The 12441-nt window shown below is 40.1% G+C and overlaps 1 protein-coding gene across 1 annotated transcript; it reads left to right on the top strand.

Annotated features, from left to right (window-relative positions):
* Positions 1 to 3841: 3841 nt before the first annotated feature.
* Positions 3842 to 5296, top strand: LOC115776382 (alpha-2B adrenergic receptor). Its single transcript, XM_030724033.1, has 3 exons — positions 3842 to 4584; positions 4668 to 4694; positions 4933 to 5296. The coding sequence occupies exons 1-3, from the start codon at positions 3842 to 3844 to the stop codon at positions 5294 to 5296; spliced, it is 1134 nt and encodes a 377-aa protein (XP_030579893.1).
* Positions 5297 to 12441: the final 7145 nt, after the last annotated feature.

The raw sequence follows: 12441 nt of genomic DNA, 5'->3' as shown, positions 1-12441 counted from the left end.
ACAATCAAGAAGAAGAAACAAATCTACATTAAATTAACATATATTATGCATATGATTTGATTTAGCAGCAGGATGTGTAATGTGCAGCTGATTCAGAAACTAAAAAAAGTCAACTAAACCTTTACAATCTTAAAAGCATGATTGCATTTATCTCTGCACATCATCAGTGGGCTGACTGCAGATAATCACAAGAAATCCTTTTTAAATGTATAACCCACAATTGTCTGTAGGAGATTTACAGTCTATAGCTTACATAACACACCAGCAGGATTCCCTAAAAGGACATTATGAATACTAAATGTCTGCTTCTATATGGCACCTGCAGACAGGCGACAAAGAAAAACCTGAATCAGTGACTCCTGCAGTGAGGGGATCTGGTGACTCTGGTGTTATGCTGACATGCTTTGGGTCCACTTAGAGGGAAGAGTGACTGCAAATCAATCCAAAGTAGTTTTGAGCAATCATCTTTATGCTACAATTAAGCAGCGCCTCCATCCACGGGACAGGATGTCTCAGTGATTTCCAATAAAGTGAATCATCTGGCCTTCACAGTCACCAGTGATCAAAACAGCAAATGAGGGAATATCTTCATTCCTCGTGCCAAAGAAGCTGTACTGGCAGCATACCTAACACCGAGATATAAAATAGACAAAATATAAACACCAAAAAATGTTTTCCTTTCATTTGTCACCTGCCTGGAAACCAAGAGTGCACACAAATCAGGCACTGACTGAAAACTGAAAATGAATTCTCAGAAATTGGCAAAAAGAAAATGTGCATTTGTGTGTTTCCTTAAGTGTAAATATGTACCGTATATATGAGCAGCCAGTACCACAAAGTATCCATCCTTCTGTACATGGTGATAATGTAATATTTGATAGTGTTTTGTGTATAATTGTGCAGGTGCTTTGCACTTTTACATTAGCTCAAATCCGTGTTATCAGTCTGTTCACTCAGTATATTTATCTGTGTAAACAGCTTCATGCCAGTGTTTTTACCCTGCTGTGTGACATCTGCGAGGTTTTGTCACTATGAATTAATTTGTTAATGGAGATATAAACTGGTGCCTAATTCTCCAGTTAGGATCCTTAAAAGCACTTCAGACAAAGGGGGTAAAATTGCACAGTAGACAGGAAAGGATGGAAAACCATGTGAAAAATAAAATTAGAATTTCTTTTAATATTTTTGATATTTTAATATTTTATTTGATGAAAGTTACAGAGTCTGCTTAACAAAGGTGGTTTTTGGCTCTTCACCAGAGAATAAATCCTGGTTTTTATCCATACACCAACTTTTACATTTCAGACTATTTTATTATTATAATGTTCTGCACAGTGCTCAAATTTATGAGCACAGATGCAGTCAGCTGATTTCAATCATGACCAACACAATCTACTGAGAGCAGCACAAAAATGAGCAGATCTGATGAAGAAGCAAGTCATCTATTAACAAGCAGAGTAGGGTCATCTGAAATGTTACCGAATCACCTAAAGCACTGAAAACACTGCAAAAATAAAAAAGAAGTTGATTTGCACTACATCTATGGACCAAATACTTATTGTTTTGGGCAAATATGGTGCCTGTTCAACTGGCACTCTGTGTTCTGCTCTGTTACATTAAAACAGTCATGTAGAGGATCAGAAATATGAGAGCTCAGCGAACTGCTGCAGAACACAGCAGATCATTGTTCTGATAACATCCTAAATTTCCAAATAAATCAACACTCCTAGTGGCAACTGTCACAAACCATTAGATGCAAAATAAGACAACAGCAAACCACCTCTGACAAACATAATCATGAAATTATGAATTAAAAAAACTCTTCTCTCCAAATTCTTCATTATGAAAGGAAAACTCCTACAAATATGTGTGCAATAAAGCCAGCCACAGATATAAGTGTCCACGCCTTCAGTCACAGGTGCATCTCTTTTGTAAATCCCACCAAAGTGGGTTTCACAGTGGTGCAGAGCCCTGAACTGTGAACAGTAAGTGAAATGTTAGTGTGTGCTTGCTCCCCGGCTGGCTTTCACTCACACTGCACTTAATGAGCCTCCTTCATAAATCTATGTGTAAATTTTGCATATGAACATTTTGTGCACAAATCAGTGAATCAACAATGTTTTTGTACCTGATTTTGTTTCTACACCATAAATAAACTTAGAGCTTCCTCAGACCATGTGTATGATGAAGGCCTGTCACACAACTTTATACTGAGCACTAGTACTTATTACTGCTACAGCTGCTACAGTATTATCATTGGTAGTAGTATTGATAAAATTTTTCTTTCAGTCATTATTTATAAATGTTTATTGCTGTTCTGATCCTTTCCTCCCAAACCTAAATTATTTTTATGTGACTGTAGTTGTGTCTTACTAAAACTATTTGCCCTGCTTGACTTTGAAAAAAAAAAAGACCACAGTCATCAAATGAACAAAACAGGGTGACAGTACATTATTATTTACAGCTAAAAACATATTTATTCTGACAGGTTTACAGAGAAAATGTGTCTTTGATGGAACACCTAACAACTCAGACACACCTGAAAAAACACGATACACTATTTGATACAACAAACCAAAGAAGTTTAAAGGTGTCGCTTCAATAAGCTCGTCAGATAAATGAAGCAAGATTTCCATGAAACGACGATGGCCTCCGAACACCACATTTTGTGGTGGCTGAGTAACGTGTTAAAATTACTCCTAGTCAGTGGTGAAAATGTCAGAGATTTTACATAAATTTATTCACACAATCTTTTCATAACGTAACCATAACGTCTTAAGACTTTGTGGTTATTTCACATTATTTCATCACTTCTCTTTCAATTCTAAAGTTTTACATATTAGGATATGACAAAAAAATCAGCAGACTCTAAAATGATTTAAATACATCTTGATATGAACAACAGCACATGATATATTAGAGCAGCGTGTAGGTTCACCCACAAGCCCAAATCATCCCCCCTCCACCTCCCGTGCTGACAGCAGCTATAACCTGTTGGGTCTTATATGCTGTGTCTGGTTTTCTCCAAACATTATGGACAAATATCTCCACTTTAGTCTCCTCTGTACAAAACAACCCCACACCATAAGATGTTTGTTTGTTTGTTTGTTTGTTTGTTTGTTTGTTTGTTTGTTTGTTTGTTTGTTTGTTTGTTTGTTTGTTTGTTTGTTTGTTTGTTTGTTTGATTGTTTGTTTGTTTGTTTTATTCCCCACAGATGTGCTCCAGAAATGTGCATGTTGGGCTGAGTGATAATATCACAGGTGCAGATGTTAGAAAAAGCTTTGAGTAGTCTCTAGAACTGGAAAAATACATTTATGTTTTATTTTTCTATCTTTACACCAAACTACACAAATGACACCACACAGACTTATCTCCATATGATGCAGACCACAGGGCACAAAACCCTTCATCAGTACCCTCTGTCAATGATACAAGGGCAGTGCCTAAGAGTATTTGCATTAGAGTACCCAAATACTCTGAAGCTGGTACAACCAGTGCCAAGCTAGTTTTCTGAGAGCATTCTGTATTGTTTTTCACATTGTTCATATTACATAACTGCTTAGGTTTATAGTGCTTGACTGTACATAATGTGTCTTTCTCTTCTAGATTTCCCCCTTTGTGTAAATCTTCATGGCTTCCCCTTGACTGAAACCGTCACGGCCCTCAATCTTTGCTCTGACAAAGGAGATTCATTTTTTTGATGGTTTACTGTAAAAACACCTTTATACTGTCTCATTGTGTTACTCTATCATCACAATGACATCTGCTCCAGATACAACCTGCAACAACATCAGTCTGGTGTCCGGCACCCAACCCTGCAACAGGAGTACTGTCAGGTCTATGCCTTATACCCCTCAAGCTACTGCAGCCTTTGCCATTGCCATCACCTTCATGATGATCCTGACCATTGTTGGGAACATCCTGGTCATCATTGCTGTGTTGACGTCACGATCCCTGAAGGGGGCCCAGAATCTGTTCCTGGTGTCTCTGGCTGCAGCGGATATTTTAGTTGCCACATTTATTATTCCCTTCTCATTGGCATATGAATTGCAGGGCTACTGGGCATTCAGTACCATTTGGTGTGAAATCTACCGGGCACTGGATGTACTATTCTGCACCTCCTCCATTGTGCACCTTTGTGCCATAGCATTAGACCGCTACCTGTCAATCTCCCAGCCCGTGTCTTACAGCATCAAGCGTACTCCATTACGTATCAAAGCAGCCATTGTTGTGGTCTGGCTGATTTCTGCAGTCATCTCCTTCCCACCTCTTCTCACCCTTGACAAGAGTGAAGGAGGTGAAGAGGTGTGCAAGCTAAACAATGAGCGCTGGTATATCCTCTACTCTACCATTGGCTCATTCTTCGCCCCTTGCGTGATAATGATTCTAGTGTATGTGAGGATTTATCAGATTGCTAAGCAGCACACACGCTGCCCACCTGGACAAAACTGCAAAGCCGTGACAGGAGGAAATCCCGGTGTACCAGCTAATGAACCTGCTGTGAAGTTATCTGAGCCATCACAACAGAACATGGATCAAGGAGCTACGACTGCCAGCCAACAAGAAAAGAGTTTCACAACAAAGTCAGCCTCAGATTCCACCATAACATCTCTTCACAAGAAAGCTGAGCTCACCGCTGAGCACTGCTCTCTTCATCTGAGTACAGTCAAAAAATCTCCAACAGCGCCGCACTGTGACAGCCAAATCCTCCGAGCTGTTCCCGGCACAGCGTCCCAGAAACATCCTGATAATGGGGGGGGAGCTCTTCCCAACAACACTTGCAGCTCGGGCTCAGACACAGACACAAAAATCTGTGAGGAAGATGTTCCAGCAGCGGCCAACGAGGACAAAGGAAATCTACCTCATGAACACATGCTGAAGGTGTCCCAAAGCAAAGGCACCAAAGTTCAGGTGCTGAATCTGACCTGCAGATACAAAAATACTATGGTCACATCATCTGGCACCAAACTGGTATCTGAAGAAACACCAAAGCCTCAGGGGACACCCACATCGCGCCGTAAGGCTATGCTGAACAGGGAGAAGAGGTTCACCTTTGTCCTGGCTGTAGTGATGGGAGTGTTTGTGATCTGCTGGTTCCCCTTCTTCTTCTCTTACTCTCTTCAGGCGGTGTGCCCCAAAATTTGCAGTATCCCTGACTCCTTGTTTATATTCTTCTTTTGGATTGGCTACTGCAACTCCTGCCTGAACCCGGTCATATACACCATCTTCAACAAGGACTTTAGGAAGGCCTTCAAGAAGATACTGTGCAGGGACACAAAGGGTACGTTTTTCTAGACAGGAATATTATTTTTGAACCACTGGTGAACACAAGGACTTTTATCAGAAGCTGTTTCCTGTACTTTCTGCATTTGACTGGTGTTGGCTTTCTTCAGCACAGACATTAGCACTTGTACATTAAGGAGGAGATTGAGCCCATTTTCTCTTCTCCTGTTCTTCTTGGTGTTTCTGAATGGATGTTTTTAGCTGAGTCAGAGGAGCACTGCCAAAGAGGGAGATTTCAGAAAACCACAGACAAGTGGCTGAATCATTTATCGTTAATTTTATTTAAGAACATGATGTAATTGTATATTCGGTGACTCTGAAGAAGACTGATTTGACTGTCTTATGAAACAGAAGTCCAGTGGATACAGGATCTGTGTTATGTATTATGTAAAGTACAGGCAGGACTGTGATGTGTGTGTTTGTGTATGTTAGTGTGAATGCATGGGAGCAGAGGAGAGTTGCCTAAGGGTCTGAAAAAGAACAAATGTCACTAATTGCCCTTTAACGGGGATAAAATGGGCACTGAAGGATCACGAGATCAGGGAAAATGTGAGCATCCTCATCTGAGTGCATCCAAATTGTTCCTTTTTTTAATTTCTTCTTCCATCAAAAGCTGACATGCATGCATGGCAGAGGCTTTTTCCCTCTGTGTATTCTCTAGTCTCTGTGAACTGCTGGATGTTACGCCTCTCACTGGGAATAGCTAATTAACGTGATAGCCAGAGGCTTTAAAAGGAAACAGTGGTGAAGGGAAGCTTAGAATATTAGACTTTGCCTAAAATATGGAAGCTCTACATATGAATATGCCATTTGCAGGCATCAGAAGCTGAGATTTCCTATTTTTTATTTTTCTTATTTTTACTCTCCTCTACATTAACAGGGCAGGGAGTAGTTGTTAATGGAGAGGTTCTGTAGTGCTTAAAAATTAAATGAAACCATTAAAATTCATCATGGTCACGATATGACCATTATAAGGCCTGCTGTTATTTAACAAGTACTTGATTGCATGTGACATTTTTATCAACATGTGTTAGGTGCATATAACACATATACCCACAAACTGTCTCTGACTGCTCATCAGAGAAAAGCACCGTAACTGTCAGTGTGCAGACTGTGAGCTCAGCACCACCCTCATAATGAGCAGAATCCCCGATGAGGATGCTGACTGTAGGTGTGTGAATACTGTGTTGCATGTTTTTGAAAAATGTACTTTATTTTGTTTGAAGCATCGTGTACTGTATACCTGTGTAAGATGATATACAGCCTTTGTACAGTATGGGCTTAGCTTAAACACAGACCAGTATTCTTGCTTGTTGTTTTAAATTCCATCTGAAATTAAAATGCATAATTTTCCATCCTGACAGTCTAAACTCCTTCCAAAACCAAAACGTACTAACCACCACAGAATGTACACTTTGGTCAGGGTCCTTGACATGTTTGTTCTGTTTTAACCACACGTCAGATAAAATGTGCATCTGACTGAGAAGCTGAGAACACCGCACAAGCAGAGCTTGAGTTCATGAATCCTTTAGGAAAATATTTACAAAGAGTAAATCAAATGAGATGTAGAGACATTTTCATAAACTTTCTAAAACCTTACGATTTGGCTTCAGACTTCTAATTTACTAAATGAACATCATGTTGTATTGAATAACTTAAACCTAGTGACTGAGCACATGATCTCACTGGGAAAGTGTTTACAGGGATCACAGATAAAAGGATCTTTATCTCAGAGACTTATCTTATGTTATCTTTATCTCTCAGGCTTTTTGCAACCCCCTGCTGGCCATTTGAATTAGAATTAGAATTACCAATAATGTCACTTTTCAGGATTGGAAGCTGCATCCATCCTTCAAAGATTATGGGTTTAAAGGAGTTAGATAATCAGAGATACATTTAAAAACAAATCAAAAGACTTGCATCTTGTCTTGTGTTGAAGTTGTCAAAAAAATAATCAAGACTTTTTGGGTTTCATAAGTAGTTTAAAGATGGATGAAGAAGGTTAAGTATACTGGATATCGACATGTACTCTGATAGCTTCCTCAGTTTTAACTCTTTTTTTTAAAGTCAGAATCAGACAGTGAGTCAGTGAGGCAAATGGATTGGTAGCTAAGCACTCAAAAACTACAAGCCATATTCTTCTCCTGAGCCACGCTCACCCAGTATTAAAAAGAACAGCTGTATTGATTAAATATTGTTTCTTGTTAATAAGATAGCAGAAAAACAAACAGTTTTATCCTTTAAATAGCCCTCAAAGGTGCTGTTGTTGTTTTTTTGGGGTTTTTTATAGAAAATAACAGTAACACTTCTACAGCTCTTCATATATTTATAGCTTGTAAAAATTCAATGTGCAAACATATAAAGCATTTGTAAACTGATTATTACACCAGGAGGTGTGGAGCCCATACTATCTGCTTAGGGGCCAAAATGTAAAAGAACTGTATTCATTTGAATAATCAACAATTAATTTCTTCTCTAACTTTATTACTGTAGTATCATCAGAGTACCTGTCATTATTGACAAGACAAAAAAGGAAATGCCAATTTCACATTTGCTGCTCTCTGAATTATATATTTTTCAGACATGACATAGAAACTGAACATTTAACAGCGTGCCCTGAAAACTCTCATTTGTCTTAATAACATTTAAATTTATAATAATGGGTTACACTGCAGTGGGGAAAAAATTAATTACAGTAGAAGTCTTTCTCAAAATGCTGTAACTAAGTTTAAGAATGTAATTCCTCCACTGTTATCATCAATGCTGTGTGCCACCACAGTGCAGAGCAGCTACCTAAAATCTACTCCCACAGAGATCAATTACTCTCATTAATTGTGTTACATCTTCACTGCGTATGATTCTGGATACTGTGGCGCCTTAAATCAGAAGTGCTTGACTCCCTGGTATAACCCACAATTTATCTCCTCTCTTTCAATGGGCTCTGTACCAAAGGCCTGTAAGGTGCTAGTAATTAAACCATTACTTAGAAATCCATCACTTGACCCAGCAGAAGAGTTTCAGTCATCACAGTACAAATAGCATTAACAACGGTTACAAATGATCATCTTATGGCCTCTGACAGTGAACTCATGTATCTGCTTGTCCTGTTAGACCTCAATGCAGTGTTTGATACCATCCATTCTCTTCCACTTATCCTGTTCAGGGTTGCAGGCGGCAGCTGACATAGGGCAAGAGGCAGGGGCCAAGGTGAAATCAAACCTAGGACCTTCTTGCTGTGAGGCAGCAGTGCAGACCACCACACCACTGTGCTGTTTGATACTGTTGACCATAATATTTTATTACATACATTAGAGCATGCCATAGGTATTAAAGGTACTGCGCTGCAGTGGTTTGAATCATGTTTATCTAACAGACACCGATTTGTTCATGTAAATGGGGAGTCTTCTTCACACACTAAGGTTAATTACGGAGTTCCACAGGGTTCCGTGGTAGGACCAATTCTACTTACATTATATACTACTCAAAAAAATTTAAGAACCACTTGTAATCAATAATTAATCATTTTGCATCCAGTCAATTAAACTTCTGGGATATTGATCTGGTCAATTAAGTGGCAGAAAGGGTTGTTAATCAGTTTCGGCTGCTTTGCTGTTAATTAAATTAACAATAGGTGCACTAGGGGGCAACAATGAGACAACCCCCACAACAGGAATGGTTTTTCAGGTGGAGGACACTGACTTTTTTTCTTGTTTTTTCACTAGTTTTGCATTTGACTAGGGTCGGTGTTACTACTGGTAGCATGAGGTGATCTCTGGACCCTACAGAGGTTGCACAGGTAGTCCTCCAGGATGGCACATCAATAAGTGCTATTACCAGAAGGTTTGATTTCCTACAAAAAGACCTCCAGCAGCCACTGGTGTGAATGTCTCTGACCAAAGAATCAGAAAGACTTCTTGAGGGTGGCCTGAGGGCCCAACATCCTCTAGAATGCCCTGTGCTCGCTGCCTTTTGGTCTTTTGCCCTCCCCTCACCCCCAACCAGTCGCTGCAGATGACTGCCCCTCCCTGAGCCTGGTTATTCCGAAGGTTTTGTCCTGTTGAAGGGGAATTTTTCCTTCCAACTGTCACCACATGCTTGATCATGGGGGGTCATTTTTATTGTTGTGTTTGTATTATTGTAGGGTCTTTACCTTACAGTTTAAAGTGCCTTGAGGTGACTGTTGTGATTTGTGCAATTTGGGTCCTCAGCTCCACACATACGGGACAAGTTCTGTTCGAGCAGCATGGACCGAGCAGACACAGGAGGTTTTTTACCTGGGCAGCCCAGCTCTGTGGACTATGAGTCACTGATGTGTTGGCTAACCTGGGCTATGTGGACCATTTGCCTGGTTGTACTCAGCCCTACAAGCCTTAGAAACATGGTGGAAATATTAGAAACAAGAAGATCTATTTTGGCTGCAGAGAGCTCTGGTTTTGTCATAATGAAGGTTCAGAGTTGGACTCAATCACTAAGAAAAAATAATTTAAAAGGTTTATTGAGCACAGCGGGCTCACACGTATTCAGGGAATAATATTGTGCAGTGGGTCCAGAGCCAAACAGCAGGTAAGTCCCCAGAATCTCTCTCACAGGAATCACTCCACACTTGTCTCTTGGACACTCTCCAACACGGGGCTCAGTTGGGTTCTAGAAGAAAAGAAGGCAAACTAGAACACAGCGTAAACCTGAGGAGCCAAACCACACTGCCACAGTTAGTGCAGCAATCAGGCTTTGACTAGAGAATTTCTTCCGGAGGTGATGAATGATTGCCAGCAGGTGTGAAGACTCAACCAGGTACAGGAGCCCAGGAGGAATCCTGCCCCTGAAACACAGTCAGGGTTACCCATTCACACACGCACATGCACACAGACAGAAGAGAGGGAGAGAGAGAGAAAGTGGTGTTAGCAGAAGAGGACTGGAGGACACAACAGGTTTTGTTAAAGCACAAAACCAGAAGGGAGCAGAAAGTCTTCTGTTATTCCAGTAGGTAAAAATGAACCTCCTGAAGTGCCAGTTATTGCTGCCGGCCACCACAGAGACCACATTACAGCCATCTTGGCCTCTCTCATATCTGTTCCCATCTCACTGTCTGCCTCCCCAGTCCCAGAGATTCAGCCGTTCCCATCTGAGCCAGCCTCACCACTGCCTGTCACAATGTTGATCTTCTAAGCTCCCGTACCACAGGAGACTGCTATATGTCTCTGGGCTGAAGTATCAGCAGACTACACCCTTTCTAGCATCTGAGATGTTGCTGATCTGTCGGGGGGGGGGTTTCCCTTATCTTTCCCAGTTCCAAGCTTTTGTGACAAATCGGATGAATAATGATAGGATGCTTGAATCCCATGAGTCATGAAGGCAGTTTAAGTTTTTCCTTCACATCTCATCATCTTTTCTGTTTGCAAATGAACTTTGTCAGCAGATGAGGAGACACTGCTCATTAAAATATGTGTTACAGTCTGCCGGTTCATCCAGACAGTGCTGTAATGGATCATGCAGTTATTATTGTGTTTGCACATTTGTCACGCAAACAGAACCTCTTGCTTTTAGTAGGCACTTATGATAAGACACATATGCCAACATCCAGGTGGCAAACATCACTCCAGTACAAAAAACAAGAACACTGTGTCCCAAATAAAAGGATCTCTCTCTGTCCTCATAAATATGTGCGTGTGGGTGTCAGTAAACTGCAGAATGTATATTAATATTGAACAGAGCTTCACAAGTTTGCCTGTAATATTTCACCGGCAGGATTTTTATAGTACCTTTCTCTGTCACGACAGTTGTCCTCTTGTCATATTCTATCTTCTTTCAGCTCTTTATGAGGCAAGGTTAATGAGCACAGTAGATGATGAGATGAGCTGCTTTAATGGTGATTTAAAGTTTTAATACAAAGAAAGTGTTCCACAAAGGTTTCCTACACAGTGGAAACTTGAAGTGCCAATCTTAATGCTGTACAGTGTGTCTGTCTGTGAGGGCAGTGAAAGTGCTTTTTAACAATTATGTGCAGCCAGAAAGCTAAATAGAGACCTAATATTGTAACTTCCTTGAATAAATGAGGGTGTGCACATGCAATATTCAGAGGGTTCAGCAGCTGCAGTCACACTAGTTGAACTTGTCAGGCCCTCAGCTAAAACTTGCTGCATCTCAGCATTAATGATTCAGCAGTAGTTACCATTGGACTGAATATGTGATCTGTGTTTCATATATTGCTCCTTTAAACCCCTGCAGGACACTTCATGGGAAATGTTTCATGATGAATGCTTTGTGCCTTCTTCAGGGCATTTTAGTTCACTGTAGACATTTAATGCTGTGCTGGTAGCAATCAGCACGGTTCAGTAAATGGTAGAGTGGGTGATTGCTGGACTCACAGAGGCCCCTGTCCATCAGAAACACCCACTGCCCCTTAATGTAGGAGTATGAGGGAGTAAAATAGACTAGTCTCTGATGGACTTACTGAGTACAAACCTGCAGATGGGCACAGAAAAGGGAAAGTGTAAGTGAATACACACTAATACCAGCCATACCTGCCTAATATTATGTGTAGTGTACTTTACTTACTTTATTCATCCATAACGTGTGGATAAATTGTGGCTTCAGTAAAGTAGCTACTCTCAGAGAACTGTGATAAACTAAATGAGTCTATAATCCTAACTGGGCTGTCACTGGATTGTCATTATTCTGCACAGTTTTAATACACATTAATTTTTCGCTTTTTTAATAGCAGTAGACACCTTAATGGGAGTTTAAGAAAGATTGACATGAATGCATAGAGCATTGGCTTTAAAACTCAGGCTGATCGGTGTTTATTCTTTCTAAATATTTTAGGTCAGTTTTTGCTGCATTAATAGAGGAGGTTGAATTCTCCTAGAGAAAGATGTTTCAATGCTCCTTATTCATTACAACCTCTGCTCTGAAGTAATGTTTTCACTGGCTGTTCATATTTAAAGCCTGCATCTGCAAAGTGCCTAATGAGTGTTTTTTTTTTTTTTTTTTGGTCATCTTTGAAATATTGTAGTTCCAACATAGCAGATACATGTAAATATCTGACATTGCATATTAAGTATAGTAAGATTCTCTGAGCACCTCATTTGACAGCTTTTAATTGTTATAATATTGTGTTATCTTATTCTTCTCTGAAAAAACTACCCAAAAAAAATCTT

The sequence above is a fragment of the Archocentrus centrarchus genome, unplaced genomic scaffold (assembly GCF_007364275.1).
Source record: "Archocentrus centrarchus isolate MPI-CPG fArcCen1 unplaced genomic scaffold, fArcCen1 scaffold_30_ctg1, whole genome shotgun sequence".
NCBI classification, from domain to species: Eukaryota; Metazoa; Chordata; class Actinopteri; order Cichliformes; family Cichlidae; genus Archocentrus; species Archocentrus centrarchus.
Note: the sequence above shows the minus strand (reverse complement) of the source record. Positions and strands in the feature narration are given on the sequence as shown.

Excerpts from the sequence above, each read along its gene's own strand:
- LOC115776382 (XM_030724033.1), top strand. The coding sequence starts at position 3,842 with ATGCCTTATACCCCTCAAGCTACTGCAGCCTTTGCCATTGCCATCACC. Across the intron at positions 4,585-4,667 it reads GAAAAGAGTTTCACAACAAA|TCAAAAAATCTCCAACAGCG; the intron begins GTCAGCCTCAGA and ends ATCTGAGTACAG. Across the intron at positions 4,695-4,932 it reads ATCTCCAACAGCGCCGCACT|ATACAAAAATACTATGGTCA; the intron begins GTGACAGCCAAA and ends TCTGACCTGCAG.